The 26,312-nt window shown below is 30.5% G+C and overlaps 1 protein-coding gene across 5 annotated transcripts in view; it reads left to right on the top strand.

The window, feature by feature from the left end:
- The window catches only part of LOC142318865 (putative phosphorylase b kinase regulatory subunit alpha), a 149,233-nt gene that overhangs the window by 58,212 nt on the left and 64,709 nt on the right, over window positions 1-26,312 (top strand). For 2 of the 5 annotated variants that reach the window (XM_075355436.1, XM_075355435.1), the window contains exons 9-12: window positions 4,428-4,641; window positions 8,591-8,700; window positions 10,798-10,945; window positions 16,863-17,006. In XM_075355436.1, coding sequence (XP_075211551.1) covers window positions 4,428-4,641; window positions 8,591-8,700; window positions 10,798-10,945; window positions 16,863-17,006 — 616 coding nt within the window. Of the gene's footprint in view, window positions 1-4,427; window positions 4,642-8,590; window positions 8,701-10,797; window positions 10,946-16,858; window positions 17,007-26,312 lie in introns of all 5 variants that reach the window. The other 3 variants (XM_075355439.1, XM_075355437.1, XM_075355438.1) reach the window with 3 other exon arrangements.

Genomic DNA, 26,312 nt, shown 5'->3' with positions numbered 1-26,312 from the left:
TTTAGAAGTGTAAAATATAAACAAATTTAAAAAAAAAAAAATATATATATATATATAAAAGAGGAAGAGGGTTTTTTAAATTCACTTCATTAAAGCAAAAACTTTAATGAGTTAAATTAATGTATTGTGAACTGTGAGTGTCTATCTCTGTGTGAGCTGGGTTTGAACTTAGTGATTATGAACATCTAAAACCAATTTCTAGATTTTTTGAGTTCCATTCCGAGTTTTCGAAGGTTAAAATTTTTGAATTTTTTTTGAAACCCTGTAATTTTTTTTAATTTCATTGTAACAAATGTAGAAATCAATTTGATTTTTGGTGAGAATAATTTTCATGTCAATAAACCGATTTCTAGATTTTTGCAGTTCGTCCTTGAAAGGGGATGAAGGTAAAAACATATTTGAACAATGATTGTAAATTTTCCCAATTCAGATTACAGTAAACGAGATATTCAGTAGATCTGAGCTTGAAAATACTCTTCAGATAAATATTTAAAAACCATTTTCGGTTTTTTTTAAAGGGATGCGAAAGTATATGGCACTGTGGCTCAACCAACACAATCACTGCCACTGTTACTATATTTGTGACTGGCTGTACCTGCCTCCGATTACCTGACTAATGAATATAAAATAAAAAAGATTGACCGCTACGGGAAACGCAAGTAACTATTTAGCGCGGGCTGCGACAGGAAGCTAATATATATATATATATATATATATACACACACACACACACACACACACACACATTCATAGGTGAGAATAAAGTATGAAAATCTTTAAAAAACTGAGAAAAAATAGAATTTAGCAACTTCTTCTTTCTCTAAACGATCTATTTTTCTGTATGAGACCATCACACCTCCAAGGCAACAGGGACTCACACAGGTGAGCAAATCAAACATTTTAAATGGATATTTTAAGAAGCAATGAAAAAAAAAATTACTTCAGGCTACTAAAGGCTATGTAACCCTTTACATACACCTTACTATTATGTTAGGTATGTAACCAAAATGGCAGTCATTTAAGACTATTTTCAACATTTTTCAAAGATGATCTATATTACATCCCCATTAGTGATTCCATATCTATAAAGTGGAATGAAGATAAGAGGATAAGTTAAATTCTATTTCTTTATTTTTTGCTATGAGGTAGCTATTTAAGAGTTACTTTTAAGACTACAGAATGTTCAATTGAAAAGAGGCCTCATCTCTTAGAAACGGAATGCATATATTTGTTAAAATGCATATATTGATGTGAGATGAATAAAATAATTATTAGATATTGTTATGACTGGATCTGGAGTAGGAAGGACTGTTTATTGCCTACACATTTGAGTATTGCCAATCTCTGTGGAATTTAAACAAGATTGCATAATCATATGTCGTTTGTTAAAACGCGGTTACTGTTGAAGAACGTATATTCGTGATGAAAACTTACTTAGAGACGAAATCTCGTGTTGTATGTCGGCGAAATTTCAGGAAGAGATTTAAAAAGGAAACGCAAGTGAAAAATCTTACTCAGAAGTTAATTAAAAAATTTCACGAAACAGGTTTGGTATTAGATCAGAAACGTGCTCAACACAGGTCAGCCTTTTAATTGCACAGGTCGTACAGGAAATTAAGGCGGCAGTTAATTAAGATCTCCTCATAAATGTTTTGCGAAGACTAAGCCAGGAAAAAAACATTTCACTAGGTTCAGTCACACTGCAGCGAGGAGTATGCTGAAATGTTATTCGTATCGAATACAGATATTCCATGTGCTAACTAATGTTGATTATGCTAGAAGGCTTCATTATCGTCAGCGGTTCAAGAACTTCATTAGAGGTAACACTGACGTTTTAGATCAGTGTTTTTCACACATTAAACGTTGTTTCATCTTGGTGGGTATGTTAATAATCAGAACTACCGAACCTGGGATACTGAAAACCCACAAATTTCTTTGAATCTCCTCTACACCCACAAAAAATTACGCGTATGGTGTGCAGTTTTAAGGCGACGAATAATAGGACCCTTGTTTTATGGAAAAAACTGTGGGTGCTTCCGTTCATAAATAAATTATGCAACAATTCATAGGCTTACTACAAGTGGATGAGTGTGATTGCTGGTTGTAACAAGACAGCGCCACTTTCATAGAGCTTGCTCTTCTATGGAGATACTACTGGATTATTTCGTTGGAAGAATGATTTCTAAAGGATTGTGGCCACGAACATCTCCTGATCTAACTAGTTCAGACTTCTTTCTGTGGGTTAGTACTCATTGACCGTACAACCTGGTGGCAAGAACTCATTATACACTAAGCCATTCAAAGTAAAGAACACAGTGATCAGAACCTTCACATTCAGTTGAACTTGATGAGCTGTTTTTAGTCTTGGCTTTTCAGGAAGCTTCCATTGGGACAATTGGACCTTAGTTTTACGTCATGCCCCTAACATCCATTTTTCATTATCAGTTATGACCCATTTGACCAATTCTGGATTGTCGTTCACTTCATTCAGCAACATCTGAGCAATGTTCATTCAGCACTGCTTTTGAATTAAATTCAACAATTTTGGAACAAATGTTGTTGCCATATGTTTCATGCCCAAAACATCCAAAAAAAGTTGCTTGGCATGAGCCAATGATATGCCATAATCAGCAACCTCTCTGGTAGAGATTCACTGACTTCCCATATCATTTTCTTCACTTTTTCATTGTTGTCATTGGTTGTTGATGTGCTGGGACATCCAGGGCGCTTGTCATCTTCAACATCCTGACGGCCCTCTTAGAAACATTTGTATCTTTTGCAAACACTTGTTTTATTCATAGAAGATTCACCAAAAGTAACATTCAACATTTACAATCCAGTACTGAACTTTATTCCACTCTTAAAACGAAATTTAATGGAAATTCTTTGTTCCATTTTTTTCCACAAGTTAAAAATCGCCGACCATACCATACACTTTAACCTTTTTGTCAGCCAGCAGTAAACTAAGCAAACATCCAGTATGGCTACTAATGTAAATATACATTAAGGACAAGTGTACCAATACAACAACAACAAAATTGTGACAATTGGACTTATACAACCTGGGAAATTTAAACATTCAGCGTATTTATTTTTATCAAACCTCATAGATCTTTTAAAACCAGGCACTATAATGCTTTGTAAGTGCTCTGAAATTCAGACCTATTGCATTACAGTTTTAAATTTGGTTTAGAGTACCATTTTTCAACAACCAATTTTATCATAAATGAATCGGCACTTTCATTGACAACAGCAAGTTTTTTGGCACTAATAAGTGCTCTTTTCTTATACTTTTTTCCTCTTGTCTAACCAACCATTGCTCCGGGTTGGTCCAGTGGTTAAAGTCGTTATCGAAAAGTAGCTGATTTCGAAGTCGAGAGTTCCAAGGTTCAAATCCTTGTAAAGGCTTTAAATCTAAAAGTGAGCCTTGTAAAGGCTTACTTTTATACAGATTTGAATACTAGATAATGAATACCAGTGTTCTTTGGTGGTTGGGTTTCAATTACCAACACATCTCAGGAATGGTCTAACTGAGAGTGTACAAGACTACACTTCATTTACATTCATACATATCATCCTCACCCATCCTCTGAAGTAATTAATACCTTACGGTGGTTCTGGAGGCTAAACAGAAAACGAGTGACAGAGAAACTTTCATCTTGCAAATATGATATTTTCTCATGTAATATTGGTCCAGAGATTTTCCAGTTGTTTTCACATACTATTGATACAATATCTCACCTTTTTCAAACTCACTTTCCTTAACACGCGATCTGGATTAATAGTGCTTTCTGAAAATTACTTCTTCAGACTCCACAATTCTAACTATTTTCAGGGGTCTAATCTCCTACAGTTACAGGACTTATAGATTGTGGTATCTTGGAATAAAGCTGTACTTGTTTTCTGCCTTTATTTACCATTAATTTAATAATAACAAGTATGTTTTCTTTTTAACTCTTACAAAGAGTTTAGAATACAGTTTTACAAAGAGTATTTGAAATTAAATTCACTAATTCACCAAGTACAGTACACTATAAAACACTCAACAGAAAGGAAATTTAAAGTTGAACATACAAATTTTATTCATGGAATGACATATAATACAGCACTTTCCTGATAAAGTACAATTGAGCACTATATTCATGTCACTGACTAGATGGATAAAGAGCTTATAGATTGTAATTGTAGCTTATAAATTGTTATACTTATTTTAAAAAAATAGCGTATTTTTAATAAAAGAACCGATGGTGGAATTATCTCCAAAAACACATCACTCAGTGTAAAAGAGTGATGAATCAGTAAGGTTAAAATTTTTTACTTTTATTTCATTGCTTTGGTGAAATTAATATTCCTAACAGTGGTATTTTATGATAAAACGTTACATAAAATCATACATAATATTTATATATTTCTTTTTTATTGAACAGGGTTTTCTTGCGGTAGGTGAATTAGATCCATTAAACAGAAGATTGTGTTCAGAAAAGAAGCCAGATGTTGTTGTTCAAGTTGTTATATTAGCTGAAGATAATGATATTAAGGAGAAATTACTGCAGCATGATATTAATGTACAAACAATTGCTGAAGTTGCACCGATTGAAGTACAGCCAGCTAGAGTGCTGAGTCATTTATATACGTACTTAGGTAATTAGTTATTTAATTAGACATGATATTGTAAGCATTATGTCTGCTTTCAAAATGTGAGTTTGAGCAAGCATAGTTGGAATATATACTCAAAGTATCATATCTCTTATAACTTGCAAGATTGATTGTCAGGCATATTGTCTTAAACAGTTCAAGGGTTATTTTAATACAAATTATTTTACTTACTAATCGTAATTTACTGATTTTATTTTTAAAATCTTGTTAGATGTATAAAATGATGTCTATAAAATGGGGGTATACATCATCAACAGAAAACAAGGTGCACATCCTTCTTGTGCTATATTACAGCTTTCTCAGGAACAGCAGTTAAAAAAAAAAATTTTTGATGCATCTTCATTATTGTAAATTTGTGGCATTTGGCAACCATTATTTCTTTCTGCTATTCGGGAAAGTAGGTATTCTGAATTTGTAAAGCTAGCTTAATATTGCTAAAATCTTAGTTGTTAGTCCATAAAAATGTAGATCTATAGTAAAATCTAGGTCATTAATATATTAGTGACCAGAAACTATGAACTTATTGTTAAACCACTTACATATTTATTGGGTTTAATTCAGTAATAGTGTCGATAAAACTTCTAGTTTTTATTCTGCCCTATAAATAATTACAGTTTCATATATTATACCTCTTATAAACCTCCATTTATATTCATGTATCACTGTAAATAATTACATGATTTTTTTCATTTTTTTTTTTATGTTCTTTACAAAATATGCTACTACTTTCTGGAAGTTTCTAGAGACAGTAGTTTCATTACATTCATACATAAAACTAATCTAGTATTGAGAAACTAATTTTCACCCCTGATGAAATAATTGAAGCTCCAGTATTCTTAGATAAGACTATCAGGGAATAAAATACCAGGTGGTATAGATGGTATTCATCCCCTTGTATTCTCCATTGTGTGAACGTTCTTGTGTAACCAGTTAGACTTTATATATGGATTATCCAATTTACATAGTAGTGCTTAATTTCATCAGTAACCCCTTACTTTAAGAAAAAGTGAAAATAAACATTTTGTATTACATTATCACCGTATTAGTGCATCAGCTGTTGGATGCAAAATTTTAAATGATGAATAGTGAGAATTACATCCTCAAATTTTCCTCTGATAACAGGCTGATCCCTGCATCTGTTCACAACTTTTTATTTGTATATCATTTACTTCAGACTTATTAAAAATTATTATGTAGTTTGAACTTTGAGTGCGATAAACCTGAAGTTTTCCATAGAATACCTCATGAAAGATTGTTCTTGAAGTTTGAGCATTATGGAATCTGAGAGCCAGTTTTAAACTGGATTAAGATATGTCTAACTTACAAAAAAGTATGTGAAATTTAGGGAAACTGGGTCTAAATTATATAACACCTGAAATGACATCCCTCAGCGTATGTGTAATGAGTGTACATTTTTTTAATACAACTTTGATATTAATGAAGGATTGCAGTCTTGCTGTAGTGAGTATGCTGATGATACCAAGCTGTATAATCTGGTGTCATCATCAACATCATTAAATTAAAAGTGATTTAAATGTCATGTTTTACATATTATTAATAATTTCTGTCAGCATCATTGTGTTATAAATAATAAAGATTGAATATTGTGATTGAGGAGAATGATTGGGTGTTACCAATTTAGTTTAAGTTTGAATGTGGGGAAGATTTTTTTTTGTGCAGTTTTTTGATAAAGAAAATAAGCAAGCAATCACTGGTTCAAAGAAAAAAATTTTGTAGAATATCCTGAAGTTATCTATTTCTTATTGATTTTGCAGTGAAAAATTTTAAAAACTTGTAACACTTAGTTTTTTATTATGAGCAATATTGTATATGTTAGAAAAACATGTAAAGCTTCTTTTTTTTAGTAATCCATCTCTGCTGGTTCTCAGCCACTTTGGTATCAGGTTTCCATGATCATAATGTTCTGGTAGAATCTCTCTCCTTGTTCATAACTTCCTGTACCAAGATTTCCCAGAAAGAAATCAATTTGCAAATGTAGAAAATATACTTATAGTGGGACTTGACATCCAATAACTTTGTAGGTCTTAAGAAGCTGTTGTACTAGTGTTTTGTATTTTTCTTCTTGTTTGTTGCCCAAAAAAAGCTGACCACTTTCACAGGATTTTTAGTTGCTAATTTCTTTTGGTGTAATTTTTCTTACAAAGCAGTGTTGCAGATCACTTTTCTGATATTAGGTTTCGTGTTGTACATTTCTTTTAAAACTGAATAAACAACTGGAATAGATTAGCTTTTTGTTTTCATTATGAAGTAAAACTACTTTTAGGCTAAACTTAGATAAATAAAAATAAGATACTATTCTGTAAGCTTTATATTTACTCCTAATTTAGTTATTAATCTGTTGATGTCAAAACATACAAAAAGAAATCTCCATTTTATAAAACGCTGAGAAATCAGCATTTCGTTTTCTCAAGGAAATTATGTTCTTGTTCCATCTACCAACAGATTCCACTCTTGCAATCTAGATCCAAGAAGTTCAGTTAAATATTTTAATAGGTTCAAGTCATGCACCAAATCATTTAATTTGTTTGTTTGATGGGGTTCACTGGATATCTGAGAACTATAAGTGGGATCACAAGATCTATATTTTCATCAGAGTATTTATTACTGTCACTAAGCTTTAAATTGTTAATTGTCACTCAATCACACTTCAGTAGTGGGTCAGTATTTGGTAAGCCTTCTCTATGAGGAACCAGTCAAGTGTGATGGCAAATTCATGTAGTTAATTTTATGTTTTTGTTTCTTTGAGTATTCTTCTGTTATTGAAAGAGAAAAATACCAATCATCAAAATGATTGGTAGGCTCACACCACACCATAGGAGTGGTGCCTTCCATAGCTTCTGATGCCTTTCATCCACTGAAATACTCATGTTGCAGCTTACAAAACTAACATGAGGGGCAACATTTTTATCTTAATCCCAATTTGTTACAACCAGGATACAGAAAAAAAATCTTTTTCCTTTTTTTTTTATAATTTACTTTGTGACTAATGTAAAATATTTACGAACATTGGAAAACTTATCTGAGGAATTGATGAATTTTTACAAGATTATGCTGAAAAGTTATTAATTAGAAAGTAAAGTGCATTTAAAAAAAGAATTACACCAAACAAAGGCTGTCTCTCTATTAGAAGTAAACACAAAGATAATATTCCAGTACCCTACTTACTACTAACTTACAAAGTTGTCAACTGCAAGATTGTAAAAATACTAAATTATTAGAGGGTAGCTGTTAATGATATGGCTACATAAAAACGTTACATGCTGACATTTTTTTAATGATTGATAACTAAGTGACAAGCAAAATGAATAATGAAAATTATATAATTTGATCCATGTTACCAATAAGTTGATGACCAATGTAAATTATGATAATGATGTCAATGTTTATGTCTATTTTAGTACCTCCACTTAACATACTATTTTGAGTGCTTAGAACGCTTAAGCTTTGTCTTAGGATATAGGAATTAGTATTGTGGGGAATACATGCATAAAGATTGGGTGTTTCCATATCATTACTCAGTAACACTACTGACCTTACTAGAAAGATTACTAACCAATATTAGTGCTTCAATTAAAATTTGTTTCATTTGAATAACTGAAAAATCATTACTACTTATATTTTTTCTACCAAAAATCTTTGTTTATTTTTTTTTGCATAGTTTAATAACCACCCACCAAAATCTATGAAGAAAATTTCTTGATTTGTTGTTACGAGTTAATTGTGGTTTTATATTCCTAATTTGATTGTGTAGATTTTAAAAAAATGAAAAATTAACTTTTTTTCTTTATACATTTTGGATTATTCTATTTATATAGAAAGAAATAGAAAAGTACATGAGTCGGCTGAAAAGGCATTATTAGAAATAAAAATAAAAGAAAGACTAATGTATACTATTAATTTTTTCCCTCTGTAGGACGTAATCAGAAGCTGGGTTTGAGTGGTCGTAAATCAAGAGATGTTGGTATATTAAGCACAAGTAAACTGTATTCGCTTAATGACAGAATCTTTGCATTTACTCCACAGGTAATACATTGTAGTACTGTTTAATTATAAATTCAATTTAGTATAATTTTTTTTTAGATGAATGCTGAAAATTGATTTCAATACATTTCAATAAAGAACTGATCAGAAACTATTTAGAAAATATTTTAAGTTAAATATTTATTTGTCTCCTATTTTATTGAAAAATTTATATGAAAACAGAAACATCAATTTTGGTTATGTCTACAATAATTTAAAAAATCAGATTTTTTCTTTATACTTTTATATTATTATATTTAATTGGGATATAGTTAGGGATAGAGAAAGTAAATTTTTCAGGTGATATAGGACAGATGTGTATTTAGGGACCAACATAGACAAATTTAAAAAGACACGTTATTGGCCTAGTTTTAATTATTTCAGATGAAAAATCTGATTTTTAATAAGTATTATCAACAATCAAAAATTTTTAGTGCATAAAAAAACAAATAATTTACTTAATCCTGCTCATTCCTTGCCTTCTCTTCTTTTTGCTCATATTTGCCTATATTTATAGATGGAGCTGACAATTTCAAATAGAAAATTAAATCTGAACTAATTACTTTACTTACTGTTGGTAAATAGAGGTTTCTTAACAAATTTATTTAAATGAAAAAACCTCGATCCAGATAAAAAAAAAACCAGTTAAAGCTCAGAAATTACCTGGTACACGTATAATAAAAAATGCCTATCAATAAATGCAAAAATAAGACACTACAACACAGTTATAAAATCAGAAGCTACTTATGCAGCAGAAACACTCTTCCACCTGAACAAACAATCAAAGAAGACAGACTCCAGAAAATCAAAAGAATTGGAAGAACCTGCATCAATAAAAAGTACCAGAAAGACGGGCAGTGGTGGATTGTGCCCAACAAAGTCATGTACAAAGAGTTAGAACCATCACTGATACATGCGTAAGAGGAGACTACGATTCTTTGGATAAACCATGTGGATACAAGATTCAAGACTTCTGAAACTGCAAGTACAGTACAATCTCGACTGATACATGCGTAAGAGGAGACTACGATTCTTTGGATAAACCATGTGGATACAAGATTCAAGACTTCTGAAACTGCAAGTACAGTACAATCTCGACTCGAAAAACACCAGGACAGGATGCAGATGGTTCAGAGAAGTAAGAGAGGATCAGAAGGAAATTGGCCTTACACCAGAAGACACCACAGATGAAGAAAAATTAAACAAGAAAATCAAGAACAAAAGCACTCGCTAGAAAAAACTTCAACACAAACATTTTCAACACTAGAAAGGGCACAACAATCAAAATATATGAAAAAGTACTGGGAGGACCGCAAGGCCCAAACAGTCCCATTGAAGAGACTTTTGGATAATGGACTGACTAAAATGATCTTATGTGATCATAAAAGATAATAATAAAAAATATAGATTTGTTGTAGGTCTTCTTTTGTTAAGTTTTCAAATTCTAATTGTGAAAAAGGAGGAGGGAATGTTTTCTGATAGTATTAGTTGCAAATGAATAGTTAGTTTTTTTACTGCTCTGTTTATATACTGCAGTTTAAATTTTATGTCATTACTTCGGAACTTTAATTAAATTCTTTTAGTTGGATTCTTTGTGAGCATTTTTCTCTTGGTAGAATTTGTGAAAAAGGGCTACAGAACTGAATATTTATAATATCTTGAGTGGTAAATTTAAATTAAACTGTTAAATGATTTTGTTAATTTAGTTAATCACTTAGGATTGGTGAAGTTGTTTTATTTTCAAACTTCTAAGTGATAATATTGTTGCTGCATTCAAAGCTATTTCTGTGAGAATATTATATCAAGATTTAAGACCGGTAATTTTTTATAGCTTAGGGTGAAAGAATCCCTCGTTTAGTAAAAACAAACTAAAGCTACCATCAGGCCTTTCCAATGGTCAATATTGCCTTTTAATGCATCGTGTAAATTTTTTATCAGTCAGTTACCTAGTGACTTTTTGTTTGAATTTTTTTTTTATATATATAAATATCAACTGTTCGATTTTTTGTGATTACTACTCTTATTAATAATATTACTAATTTTCTTTTATATAGGTACAGTCTATTACCATTACATACTTTTATTATTTATTTATTTTAGTTGGCTGATCAGGCGCGTTACTATATTGCATCTGATAATGAGTTAATGATTGACCGTTTCAAGAGCGAAATATATTTTCTTAAATCAAGCTGGCAGAACATGTTAGGTCGGCCACTAGTCATCATGGCTATCAAACATATTTATTTAGGTAGTGTTATTATATACTACTGTGCATTTTTGTAAGCTGTGATATTTTTTACTGGTTGTTGATATTGTTTTTTAGTGGTTTGAATTTTTTTTTGTAGATTTTTCTTTACTGGATTAGTAGTAATAATTAGTTAAAAATTAGTCTAGATGCACCAGTGACATAGAAGCAGCTTAGTTTTAACTGCATTTTTGTGTGTGTGTGTTTTTTTATATTAATTTGACAATTATGCATATTTTTACATAAAAAAAATAATATATTCGGAATAATAATTATATATAAAATTTTAATAGTAAATAAAAATATTATTAAGGAAAATAAGTTACTTCAATATAACATGGGTTCCATTTTTAAAAAAACAACTATTTTCATATTTATTTATATATGTATTTTATTCAGAGAATGTTGATTTAAACATGTACATTAAATTTTGTGTCAAAATGTCTCTGTTTATTACTGAGGTATCAATTTCTGTTAAAACGCAAAGAAAGTTGGAAAATAAAGCATTTCTGGAAATATTTTTATAATAAACATTTATTTATTTTTATAGAAGGTATTATCTTGAGAGATTTCTTCTATATTTCAGGGTTATCTGTTTAAAGTATACATTCATATAAAATTGTCTAAAAATGAAATTGAGAATGATATGTGGGCATTTTAGAGTAATAGATTAATTTGACTGACTTATACATTCAGTTTTTTAAGTGCAGTTAGTAGATAGGTTTCTCCCATGATAATCCACTTTACAATTTTCTCTGTATGGGCTTTATTTTTTCTGTTATTATTTTCAAAGTAATCATATAAGAGATCAGTGTAACTTTAATCATTGTTGTTTTGGTTAATACTGAGCTCAAAAAAATGCAAGAATTCTGTGCTGTAAAAAGGTGTTACTTTTCAATATCATTACGTTAACATCCCTGTTTAAATGTTATCGATATGAATCTGTCAATATCTCACTTTATATTTTTTAAGGCTTCATTATTTTAGAAATGTGAAAATAAAAGTTTTCAGGATTAATTTTTCAGAAAACTTATTTAACTTTTCAGAATTATTTTATTTCAAAATATTCTAATAGAAATTGTGCTAGCAAAATAGTTCATCTAGGGTTTTAGCTTTGATTAAAGAATGAAAATTCTAATCTACTTAATATACTTTATGATTGTTACTAGGTTATTTCTTTTTAAATTTTATTTATTCAAGGGTCGTTCAATAATTAAACTGACAAACATTTTTAGCGAAGGAAATTAAAAACTTTTTTTACTGTTAGTTGACAACCTTGGGAAGAGTGTTAGTCAGCTGTATGATTAATATCTGTGTAAACATAACCTCATAAAATCTTAGTTACAGTGGCATGTCGCTTGAAGAAAGTCTTTTTGAAGAATAGCGTTCTGTGATTCGATATTTGCTTTCGAAAAGTGTACAAGTGTCGGAAATATTCTCTCAGATGAACAAACAATATGGCAATAGTTGAATGAACTGTGTTAGTTTTTATGTGTGGGTGAAAAAGTGTGACCGATGAGCACAGCTCGTCACAGTGTTCTACACTGTCAACCTTCGCGTATTGATTCACTTATCCAAAAAGACCGACAACTTACAGTTGATCAAATTGCTGAGAAAAATTGAGTAAGTGTTGGCACATCCTGAACCCTGTAGGGGAAGACTCTCTGGTACCCCCTCTGTTCATAGCCCTTACGGGCTTTACTGGAGGTCATCTTTGAAATTTTGGCTTTTGACATATTCCAGCCTGTCACGGCCAGGATGCCACCGAGTGAATGCCATGAGTGACATTCCCATTGGTGTACTACTGTTTAATGGACTCAAAACAAAATACATATTTCAGTCTTAAGTAAGACTGAAAGGACTTAACTAAAGAAAGGAACTGAACTACCTACCCACAGAAGGTAAAAGTGAGTTCAACATACAACACAAAATGTAAAAATATTATATGGAAAAATAACAATAGTAACATCAAAACAAAATAAAGGACAATTACAGTAACAAAAGCATAATTTATAAAACAAAACATCAACAAAAACACAATACAAGGGAAATCCAAGCAGGGCTCTAGATCCCCTCAGTGATCCTTTCTTTTGTTAGGTACACTGTAAAACTCTCCACTATATCCCACTCAGCCTGGCTCCTCCAGCTTACATGGAGATCCAATGCCTACCTGATAAGATCAAGCCAACAGATGGTCTTCGTGCGCATTAACTCATACTTCGAGCATTTATAAAGAACATGTGGGTGTCATCCAATTCTCCACACTGAAGACACAGCCCAGAATCTACCAGGCTGAATTTCTGCAGTCTGCCCCTAAAAGAAAATTGCAGAAAGAAATTGCATCACATATTTATTAGGTTGTACCCAAGAGGTGTCCCGCAAACCAACAACATTTGGACAGAGCTGCATATAATGCCACCCTCTGTCTCATCCCATCTGGTCTGCCACAAGGCATTGCCATGTTGTTCAGTTTCTCAAACTTTATCCGAAGTCAATTCACTGGACTTCTTAGTTACACACTGCTGCTGCTTCTCAGACGCAATCAAGACTATCGGTTTCATGCCTGCAATCACCGCCTCCCGTGAAATAGTATGGTAACTACCCATTACTATTAACAATATGCACCGATAGCTTTTATGTTTTAGCCTATTTGCCTAAACAGGGGCCACATATGCATAATACCTTTGCACACACCTTTATAGAGGATGCTCATGGTTTTAAAATTTAGACCCCAATCAGGATTGACCACATGTCATTTCTTGATGAGTTCTCATCAACTGGCAAACGGCCTTTGAGGAGCATCATCATGTTCTTTTGCGGGCTAAATGTAATCTTGTGTTGATGATCTCGCAGCTCAAGCTTCCTACAAGCTTGAATGGCTCTGAGTTCAACCTTTGACCAGCAGGAGCCTATCGTCAGCATAGACCACGATGCAATACCCGCTGGGCGATCTCAGCTGCAGGAGAGAATCAAACTCCACCACCCACAATAAAGGACCCAACATCTCTTGGACAGCGTCTTGCCAACCTCATGGCTACCCTCATGGTGTGCAGCACATCCCAGTGACTGAAGTAACTTTGCATAACTTGCAATTCACTTTCAGTATATTCTCTTTTTTGGAGTGTATAAATAGTAAAAGACCACCATAAATTGTTAATGCTCTAGAAAGGGTCCAGGAAAATTCCCAGGACATATTCCATCTCACTGGTCTGCTTCTCCATCAACAATCTTTGTGGGGGTTAACCTCTCATTTATACGCAGATACAGAACCTTTTCAAAGACCTTACCAATAACCAGAAACAACGTCAAGGATCTGTACAAAGAAGTAACAGTAGGATCCTTGTTGTTACCTTTAAACAACAATTTCACAATTCCCTTCTTCCAACACACAGGGAAGTATCTCCAAACAGCAGTTTATTAAAAATTCATGTGATAAACTCTCACACTCACCCCAATCAAACGAACAAGAAGCTCTGCCATATTTCATCAAAGCAGTGGCCTTCTCCCTACCTAAGGTACAGATAGCTTGACATACCTCAGCCTCTGTAATCTCTAAGAATACTTCACCCTTGCAGAACTGAGCGATCTCTTGCTGCACCCACAGATGGTATGCAGTTTCTCTAGCTGCACTATCATCAGGCAGTAAATCATCTAGTAATTTGTGTAAACTTTCAGATGTATCCAAAATTACACCAAACCTGATCGAGAGAGCAGACAGAAGAATGTCCTTTCGTTGTTAATGTCCCAAGACCCTATATACTATGCTCCAGTAAAACTATTACTTATTTGCTGTATATTTAAGATTGTAGGTATTTAAGTAATTATAATGTTTATTGCTGTTATTATCATATTTGTCAAAATATAAGCTACACCTTACAAATTATAAAATTATAAATTACAAACTTAAATTTGATCATTAAACAGAAAAAAATATTGGAGTAAATGTAGTGGGATTAACCATTTAATGATATTTAACAGTATAACTAATAAATTAGTTTGAAATTAGGTGAAACTTTATTGTAACATTATTTAAAAAACTTCTTATTTAATTTGCATTTTAGCTTTGACAAATCTTAGTACCTGCTGAATAGTTAGGATCGCATGTTGGTTCATAACAATGAAAATGAATCAAATTCAAGACTGTATTCCATTTCTTTCTCATGTTATGTTATTCTCAACAAGACACGATTTAGATAACTTAATCTTAAAGAAGTGATTTATCTTAAACTTTACTGATTTACAAAACATGAGCATTAAATTACAAAAACTATTTACTGGAAACGTTGAAACTGAACTTATGTAGTTGAACAAACATCCCAAAACTTATTTTTAAATTTCTGTTACAAATGTGTAACACAATTTCAAAAGTTTTGTTTCATTACTGTACTTTATAGTTATAAGGATATTTAAGAATCAATATGTGTCCTATACTCATTGATTATAATTTTAAAGATGCATATCTGTAATAAGTGGTATAGTTTATGTTTATAAATCTTGAAGACTATGAATACTTTCTATACATCTCTCTAAAGAAACATTTTGACATATTGAAAACTATAGCAGGGTGACCTAACTATAATAGCAACTTGATAATTGTAAATGGAAACATTGCTTTCTAATGTATAATAAATATCTTTGGTCTATTCTTAAGTCACTAAACACAAAACAGGCACTAAGTTGATTTGTTGCAAACATCTTAATTGTATATATTGTTTTGATTTTTTCAAGAGGTGTGCTTGTAAGCTACAACTTAATTTTGGAAAAAAATTTTTTATGAAATGCACAGCTTATACTTGGGCCAATCCAGTAATTATTTTGAAATAAAATTTTCATTTTTAATCTATTTTTTGAATGATTAAATAAAGAATTATAACAGCACATATTTTTTTAAATAAAATTCTACTACATAGAGATACCATGTTATCTTATTAGTTATATTGTTTTGTGATTTTACTATAAATGTAACTTTTTTGTATCTAATAATTTATATAATTAATGGTAACATTTCATGAATTGCTGTTGCACCTGCGTACTTGTTTAGCTTGATGTGTAAAAAGGTTTGTGGTTTAATTAGTAGCATTTGTATTAAGTAAAGACAGTTATGCATTTTGACAGAAGTTTTTTTGTGTTGTACTTTACATTTTATTTGGGCCTAGTATCATATATAAATATATTGCTTTTTTATTTAATACATGCTTGATAGGAGTATTTAGTATGAATCTCATATAATGTATTTTTGTATATATGCTCATGTATAATTTTTTTATTTATTTTTGTGCTTGTGATTTCATATCATTGTATTATGTGCATTAAAATTATGTATTTAAGGTTCTTTGTCTAATTTCTCATTTCATGAAGCTGTCTTCTTCCAGAATATTATTAATAGGACAACTGTTGATTTTATTTGAACAAAAAAAATAATAGAATGATTGAGTTTTAAAATAAAATTGTAGTCATGTTAGGTGATAGTTTGGTTTGCGGTCTTGTTTCATAAGAAAATACTAAAGAACTAAAGAAATTTCAGAAATAAAACCTCTCCACAGCTTGTATTTACAGCAATTATTATTTTTCTCAGGAAAAGTGAATTAACAGATTATAATAAAATATAAATAACTAAAAATGTTTTTTTTATAAAAGATAAAAGAATACAGCTACATTAATTGAAACTAAAATTTTTTAAATGTAAATAGGATATTTTGTTAAAAGAAAATAACTTATCAGTTTACTTACCTTTCATTACAGATATTTGATACATTTATATCTTCTCTTTGACAGGCTGAATCTTTTTATAACACTGATAAAAAAGAATAATATTGAAAGAAAAAATTTGTATTGAAAGTAGCTTATTATAGAATTTTTTTTCTTATAAAAATGAGTTTTTTTTTTTATGGATGTAAATTGGGATTGTGTTGGTAGACAGTTGATTTGGAGCAGTACTATATGCGGAATGATGTTTCATTACTTGCTAACAATATTATGATGGACCTGTCTTTTCTTACGATGAATTGGAGACATATGCTTGGAAGACCAACTTATACGATTATTGCATCTCAAAATGTTATTGGTAATACAGACTTCTAGTTTGATATAAAAATTGACTGTGCCATCTATGTAGATCTGATGAACCCATCTGTGTATTATAAATATATTACATAAAGGACTGCTTACACTACCAGTCTGATTTAATAATTCCTATGGAAAACAAAATCCTTTAATCTGCTAATGTACATTTAAAAAAAGTGCTAAAATGCACATTTTTTAAAAAGTTTATTCAATTTTAGTAATTTCTGTATCCTCTATAATGCAATTATGTACAGGATGGAAAATAACAATTTACTTGAAGTCAACCCCAGCAATAAAGAACTCTATGATGACCATGTTATATTGTATAATCAAGGGCTAACTGTACAGGTTTCAGTAAATAATAAAATTACTAAGTTAATGGAAGTAAAGAACAAACAGTAATGTAGATCAGAATCATGCCAATGACTTGGGAAGGTAATGGAATTCTTTTCTATTTTCATTAGCACATTCACTAAGATCATTTTCCCAATTATTTAATTCCTAACAACTATAATTTTTTGATGAATGTAGGCAATGAATTGTAATAATGAAAAAAAAAATGTTTTTTTAATTTTTACACTTATGAAATCTTAAGAAAAAAGAGGATAATGGTGGATCCTTGTGAAAGTAGGGTGTGAGATCCATGTTTTTTTGTTTTTTTTTTTTTTTTTTTTTTTTACTACACAACCTCAGGCATGCTTTGCACATATTTTAACAAGGAAGATGAGATGTTGATTGAAACAATAGTGAAAAAAGCCAAACTCTTGTCAGGAATCAAATCTGAGACCAAATGATCTAAAATCCAGCAAGCATGCTAATCCTTTACAACATTTGGTGGACCATTGTTGAAAAAAGCCCATTCTGTGATTATGGGTCATAAGGCCATTGAACTTCATATATTTTAGTAACATGTAAAGAAATAGCTTTATTTACTATTATTTTTTCTTAAAGTGATAAAATTTTGACATGGTATCCACCAAGTTTTTGTTCTTTCTCCATACTACTTTTGTACATATTTAATGGCAGATAATTAATTTTCACCATCTAGTTGAAAATTAAGTGCTCAAAAAAATATTTGTAATTGGAAAGAAAAAATCAAGTATAGTCGAAGTATTGAAATCTTAAAACACTGATACCAGTTTAATAGTCTTAAACACACTAACTAAGAGTTGGGTCGTATAAATGATTAGGGCAATGGATTACTGAAACTGTTGATCAAAAAATGAAGAATAGAAATAGCAAGCTAAGTTTCATCCAATTTTAAATGATCTATTAGATCATTAACCAAAATCTTTGAACACGGATGTTGCAATGTAATGTTTTCTTTTATGTTTTATGATTTAAAGAAAGGAATGTTGAAGCAAGCATTGAGAAATATTGAGGCTTTTTAAATATTATGCAGGAGGTAAGAGTAGCATAAACAGAAAGAGTAACTAATAAGGAAATGGTCCGGAACAGAGAAAAATTGTAGGTAGTGCAAAATAACAAAAGAACAAAATAAGAATATCTTGTTCATATAATTCAGAAAGATGAATTTGTTGGCAAAGTTTATTATACAAGGAAGATTACGTGAATGTAAGTGTGGGTCAAAGAAGAATGTTCTGATTCTGCACTGTAGGAGATGGCTATAGTTCAAATTTGCTGCTGTCATAAAAATTGCACAAGGATTTCTAATCTTCAATAAGAGATAGAACCAAAAGAAAATTTACAGATTCTTGAAATAATTTATGCCTAAAAATATTTTTTTCAAATGATTGTTAAAAATGAATTATTATTTTTTAAGAAAATTTTTTTTATATACATCTTCCTAATTGTAGGTAAATTAGAAGCTTTGTTACTAATTTATGTACTATGTATTTCTACTTTAATTAGAAATTAATTTATAAAGAAATACTTCCTGCAAAATAGGAAAACCAGATGATGGAAATGAAAATATAGTCGAAGATAAAATTAAAAAAAGAATACATAACTGTCTAAAATGGAGAACTGGAGTAAAGTATTAATGTAAAAAATACTTTAAAATATTGACTGAAAATTTGTTTTATTGTTATGATGATTCTATAGTTTGTTATAATGAATGGCAATTTATTTTATTTGAAGAAATTGTCAAAAATTGAAAAATAATCTTATTTGATTAAAATAATTTTAAAAAATGTACTAAAAAAAATTAACTTTCTCAATAATGTTAATCTTTAAAAAATTTAATTGCAGAAACTAAAAATTGATAGTTTTATGATCTACTATGAAAACGTAATATTTAACTAGAAGCAGTAGTAGTAAATCTTGAGTAATAGAAGAACATCCTCAAACTCCCCATTTGAAACACTTTCTATCCACCTGATTTCGCACGAATATGTGTTTATTAAAGGTGATATACCGAAACTAACACTGAAGGATGTATCCAAGAGCAGAAAATATTATGTTCGAAAAACAAGATGAAAATAAATTTTCTTAAAAAACTTTGCTAGATCAACTTGAAGTGTATTAATTGAAAATTTGTGCAACTTGTTTCGTTAAGATCCAATATCAAAAGATTAATGGTTGGCTGTAAGAAAATCAATGGAGGATATATTGCTATTAAACTTTCTTACTGATGAAAAAAATCATTAATTTTTTTCTAAAATTTCCTATTACATTATGTTAAATATAATTTTGGATTTTGACATTATATATAGTATTGTTATGTAGACCCCTGGTAAATTGTTATTTTCCACCTATGTACACTGTTGGATACATATACTCGATACTGTTATTACAATATAAATGTTCTTTTTCAATTCTTTGTTTCTTTTACCAATGTACGTAGGCAAAAAAATAAACTTATTTTTTAAACTGGTTTAAACAGCTGAAATTCTGAGTGAAAATAGTGAGGGCATTCTCAAAACCCTTTCAGATCTGGAAAAATCAACTGAAAGGATGTGAATTTTGATTTTTTTTTTTCAACAGATAATATGGCTCCTGAACATTACCATTTCTGGTTACTTATTATACAGAATTCGTTTTAATATTTTGTGATAAAGACAGTTATTGAAATGATGTGATGGATATGTTTTCTGAATGATCTGTTTAGATGGTGCAGGTTTTTTATTGTATAGAAAAACTTATCACTACATTTAAAAGTAAAATCCTTTTGTGCTTATGTGTGCAAATTGTTTAGAATGGTAATGGACTACTGTTACCTATTATATAATAATATAATTTAATTTATTTTAAAGTAATAATGTTACTTTAAAATAAATTTATTTGAACTAAAAGTGAAATTTTGATAAACAAATGCTACTGTCTGCATCCTGTTTATGAATATTTTTGTGTATTTTATGTTGCATCCATAACATTTTATGTTGCTGTCCCATAACAGTGAAAGCACTGAAAGTGTACTAAGTATTTTTTAATTTAGGTGATCTATCAGAACTAGTTAGTTAAACATGATTTTCAACATTGCATTTTACCTTTACTTCATCTCCTTTAATTTCCAGGAAGCTCTATTTCCCTGAGATGTTCTCAGTTTTGTACCTCTATGAATTTTATAAGGAATGCATGCATTTAACCGTTTTTACCTAGGATACAGTTAAAACTATTAAATTTTGAAAGAGTTAAACGTTGACATTGAGCAGACATTACTAACTTTTTTTTGTATGAGCTTAATATGGGATGTTATAAGATTTACATGGAAAGTCAGTAGCATGTCTAGACTAATTGACCTCTCATAGTTAGTCTGTATATCCATGTCACCATTCTGTTAGTTACTAATTTATTAAGCAAACAGCTAGTAGTGCTGTTACTCAGGTTTAATATTATTAGTAAGTTTTAACAAACAAAATGGTTGAAAAAAGTTAAATTTTAAAAAGATTATATGTATAGTTTGCTATTGAGACTTTATTTTATGCATTTCCATGGCATATTTTACTAGGAACAAAGAAGAAAATTTTATGAATGCAGTAAAAAAAAAACCGTTATTGAAGTTATCAGTAAATAACAGTAGATGGGAAGTAATGAAAAACTAGATACTGTAGGTTGTACACTACATTTTACTGTACAACCTACAACCTATTTTATTTTTAACAACTATGGCTAAATGCCCAATTATAGTTTCTTATGATATGAGATGAATTTCTGTACCATGTGTAAAATGGCAAGCTTGATCAGGATTTGAACCTAGAACTTTCTGGATGAAATGCAGTGAGAAAGCTACCATTTTTACCACAGGTTAAAAGAAAGTCAAAAATTAGAAATTTCTGTTGTGTAACTTATCTGGAAATAGATGGTGATGAATTTTAGATTTAAATTCATTAATAAGTCATGGATGTACATTATTTTACCTGAATCAAACTCATCAAGTATAAATGGAATGGTATTCAAAAAAATGAAACCATTTCGTTTCAAGGCTAACTCAATTTTATAATTAGACCTGATTCAATTCAATGTTTTTATTTTTCTTTGGATGATGATTTTCAACATGAATGGTAGATAATTAATATGCATACTATTTGGCTCAAATAGTGTGATGTCTTAATTTTACTGACCCCCAATGATTATCATTTAATAATATCACTGATGGAAGTGTTATAGGAACAGTTCTCAAGTGATAAGAAGTGTAAGTATTTTTGCAGGATTACTTCAGACATGCCATTTGTTTTATATATATATATATATATATATATATATATATATATATACATATAAACTAAAATAAAAAAAAAAATCTAATTGTTTGAAAAAGTGTTTGCAGACACGTACATAATAAAATTACTTAAATGTGTTTTGAAAATTTATTATTAATGTAAGCATATAACTGACCCTTACAACAAAATTCATCAGTTAAGAAATTATTGGTAAGTGCTGATTAACATAATCAATAAATCTTATGGAATAATAGAATGGAAAAATTACTTAATATGAGAGATACCATATATTTTCCATTACTGTTGACATTGAATATTATTAATAGTTGTTAACTATGTAAACAACAAACCAAACTAAAAACTAAGTTTATTAAGCAGTTTTTAAAACTTTCATCTTTTGTCAGGTGCTCATGAGATTGTCTTCAGTAACTGGTGATAATGTTCTCAATCTGGTGTTTTTCTGGCGGTTTTTTAGCTAGACATACTATTAAATTATGCATGAAAAGTGTGATGTCTATGATTTGTGATTTCATCTTACAGATAAAATTTGAATATATGACATGGTTTGGATATGACATGTTAATTTTCTGTTTATGACACGACTTTTAGAAGTATCCAATACAGCCGTGTCACCTAAGACAACATTAAACACTATAAAATACCTAACACGTGCAAATAGTTGCAACAGCTCCCATAATGACCATTTTTACTCGAAGTTGTAATTTTAAAAAAGAGATTCTAATTTACTCCGAATCTAAATTGTTCTTTAACATCATTAACTGCTAGATCCATGTAAAGATTAAAAAGTAACGGTGATAGGGAACATCCTTGTCGGACTCCCTTTCTTATTACGGCTTCTTTCTTATGTTCTTCAATTATTACTGTTGATGTTTGGTTCCTGTACATGTTAGCAATTGTTCTTCTATCTCTGTATTTGAACCCTAACTTTTTTAAAATGCTGAACATTTTATTCCAGTCTACGTTATCGAATGCCTTTTCTAGATCTATAAACGCCAAGTATGTTGGTTTGTTTTTCTTTAATCTTCCTTCTACTATTAATCTGAGGCCTAAAATTGCTTCCCTTGTCCCTATACTTTTCCTGAAACCAAATTGATCTTCTCCTAACACTTCTTCCACTCTCCTCTCAATTCTTCTGTATAGAATTCTAGTTAAGATTTTTGATGCATGACTAGTTAAACTAATTGTTCTGTATTCTTCACATTTATCTGCCCCTGCTTTCTTTGGTATCATGACTATAACACTTTTTTTGAAGTCTGACGGAAATTCCCTTTTTTCATAAATATTACACAACAGTTTGTATAATCTATCAATCGCTTCCTCACCTGCACTGCACAGTAATCTACAGGTATTCCGTCTATTCCAGGAGCCTTTCTGCCATTTAAATCTTTTAATGCTCTCTTAAATTCAGATCTCAGTATTATTTCTCCCATTTCATCCTCCTCAACTTCCTCTTCTTCCTCTACAACACCATTTTCTAATTCATTTCCTCCGTATAACTCTTCAATATATTCCACCCATCTATCGACTTTACCTTTCGTATTATATATTGGTGTACCATCTTTGATTAACACATTATTAGATTTTAATTTATGTACCCCAAAATTTTCCTTAACTTTCCTGTATGCTCCGTCTATTTTACCAATGTTCATTTCTCTTTCCATCTCAATGTCCATCAATGTCCATCTCTTCTGAATACTTTTCTTTAATCCACTCTTCTTTCACCAGTTTGCACTTCCTGTTTATAGCATTTCTTAATTGCCGATAGTTCCTTTTACTTTCTTCATCACTAGCATTCTTATATTTTCTACGTTCATCCATCAGCTGCAATATATCGTCTGAAACCCAAGGTTTTCTACTAGTTCTCTTTATTCCGCCTAAGTTTGCTTCTGCTGATTTAAGAATTTCCTTTTCAACATTCTCCCATTCTTCTTCTACATTTTCTACCTTATCTTTTTTACTCAGACCTCTTGCGATGTCCTCCTCAAAAATCTTCTTTACCTCCTCTTCCTCCAACTTCTCTAAATTTCACCGATTCATCTGACACCTTTTCTTCAGGTTTTTAAACCCCAATCTACATTTCATTATCACCAAATTATGGTCGCTATCAATGTCTGCTCGAGAGTAAGTTTTGCAGTCAACGAGTTGATTTCTAAATCTTTGCTTAACCATGATATAATCTATCTGATACCTTGCAGTATCGCCTGGCTTTTTCCAAGTGTATATTCTTCTATTATGATTTTTAAATTGGGTGTTGGCAATTACTAAATTATACTTCGTTAAGTCGGTCCCCTCTTTCATTCCTTTTGCCCAGCCCGTATTCACCCACTATATTTCCTTCCTTGCCTTTTCCAATGCTTGCATTCCAATCTCCAACTATTATTAAATTTTCATCTCCTTTTACGTGTTTAATTGCTTCATCAATCTCTTCGTATACACACTCTACCTCATCATCATCATGGGCGCTTGTAGGCATATAGACGTTAACAGTCGTTGTCGGTTTAGGTTTTGATTTTATCCTTATTACAACGATTCTATCACTATGCGTTTTGAAATACTCTAATCTCTTCCCTATCTTCTTGTTCATTATGAACCCTACTTCTGTATGCCCATTATTTGAAGCTGAGTTAATTAATCTAAAATCACCTGACCAAAAGTCGCCTTCCTGTTCCTACCGAACCTCACTAATTCCAAAGATATAGTAAATACTTAAAAATCCTTTCCAGTCATTATTTGCCAACCATCATCTCATAGATGCAAATCACAAATCCACCAATATTAATTTCAATGTGATATATTCTACATTCTCACCTTAACACACTTAATTTGAAATGTACAAATACAGAAAAATGCTCTACAGTGATATACTGAATGACAGAAACAACTCTTTTCAATATACTTTTTGACCATATTCTAAATACTGTGTAAACCGAAAAAATCAAAACCATGATGAGAACAGCAACATCAGTCTCTGAAAATGACTTAAATCATTGTGATATGAGTTTTACAAACTGTATATGTAATAAATTTGGTTTGATTTTTCATTTGCAAAGTTGATAGTTTATCAACTGCAAAGTTAAAAAAATATTTTTCTGTCAAAATTGCCCAACATTTTTATATTAGAAATAAATTAAAAGAGTTATGTGACCCCTACACTGACAAGTATCTGCTTCTGAGTAAAATTAAATTTTATTACAAGTTGCAAGTGTATTCTATTAATTAGTTATGACTGCATAACTGTAAGTGATATAAACACTATGTCCTTAAGCAGTTGAGCAGCTATTAACAAAAAGGTTTTTTTATTCTTAAACTGGAGAGAAGTATTACAAGTATATGACAAAACTTAACTGATATGATGAAAAATTTGTATATTAAGAAGTCAAATTCCTCCTGGAGCAACTTTTAGTGACGTAGTTAAATTAAAACTTTATATTAACCTATTTTTCTATCCTCTAGTTCATTGTGGTTACTCTTAGTTACAAGAATATTAAGTAATCCTGGAAAATAATAATCTGTATTTACTTAAAAATGAAGTATGAGTAAATGCAATAGTTTATTGTTTTATAATTGTAATCTTTTCTTATACAACCATAACTCTTTCCTGATAATGAGTATTATTCCCTTCAAAAATGAATGCATTATTTTTGTGGAAATAATTCATTCTGAGTCAGCAGAGTTACTTGGTAACTGATAATTCAGAGAACTCTGTACTAACATGAGTTTATTATTTTTTTTGTTATAAAAGAGCAGACATCAACAGCTATAGTCATTAGCCTCTACATGAGTTTTTTACTAATATGAGTTACATATAAATAACATCTTACTAAACACTACAGTAGGAATAAACTTATTCCATTGTACAACTTTCCTTGCAATGATGCAGCTAGGAGTAATAAACTGTATTTATTATTTTATTGCTGTTACAATGTTTAAAGCTTATTAGAACATTTATAAAGTAAACATAGAACAAATTTACTCCAAACATAAAAATGTGTGCTTTTTGACTGCATTTTTTGCGATTTTTTCAGAGTTACTAGTAATTGAATTAAAACTTTGAATTTTCTTAAAAATTACTGGAGGTACAATTTCAGAACCTGATTTTCTTTCATGTCAAAAACATATAAAACCACTAATTTTACCTTATATCCAAAAATTTCAGCAGTGGCTGATTTTACTGATGGAATAGCAACCAGAATATTATCTTTTGCTAGCTTTCCAGAGTTAGCTTTATATGGACTTCTTTCTTCAGTGTTTCAGTAAAACATATCTTGATATTATTCCTGTTTCTTTGTAAGACACTGCTCAAATCAGTATTACTGCAGTACACACTGCTCAAAGCAGTGTATTGCTTGATCAAAGTAGGTGCATTAATTTGTTACTTTACAGAAATCTCAGTCCCCGACTGTGATGCATATAAAGCACCTGAGGTACATGAGGCATCATTCAGCATTCCTTTCTTTGAGAGGAAATTAATGATGTTCACTATACAGGTAGTCTCTGTGGTGAACTTAGTAATGAATTACTTACAGGGCTGAATTCACCTACATTTTAATGAGCTTGGCATGTGGATATGCAAAAAATTGTATCTCAGTGGAGAAGACAAAATGAAATAATTTCACTCTCCACCAGTAAGCTTTACATTGTATTTCTGTTACTCTTGATATGGC

This window comes from Lycorma delicatula, chromosome 2, assembly GCF_047948215.1.
Source record: "Lycorma delicatula isolate Av1 chromosome 2, ASM4794821v1, whole genome shotgun sequence".
NCBI classification, from domain to species: Eukaryota; Metazoa; Arthropoda; class Insecta; order Hemiptera; family Fulgoridae; genus Lycorma; species Lycorma delicatula.
Note: the sequence above shows the minus strand (reverse complement) of the source record. Positions and strands in the feature narration are given on the sequence as shown.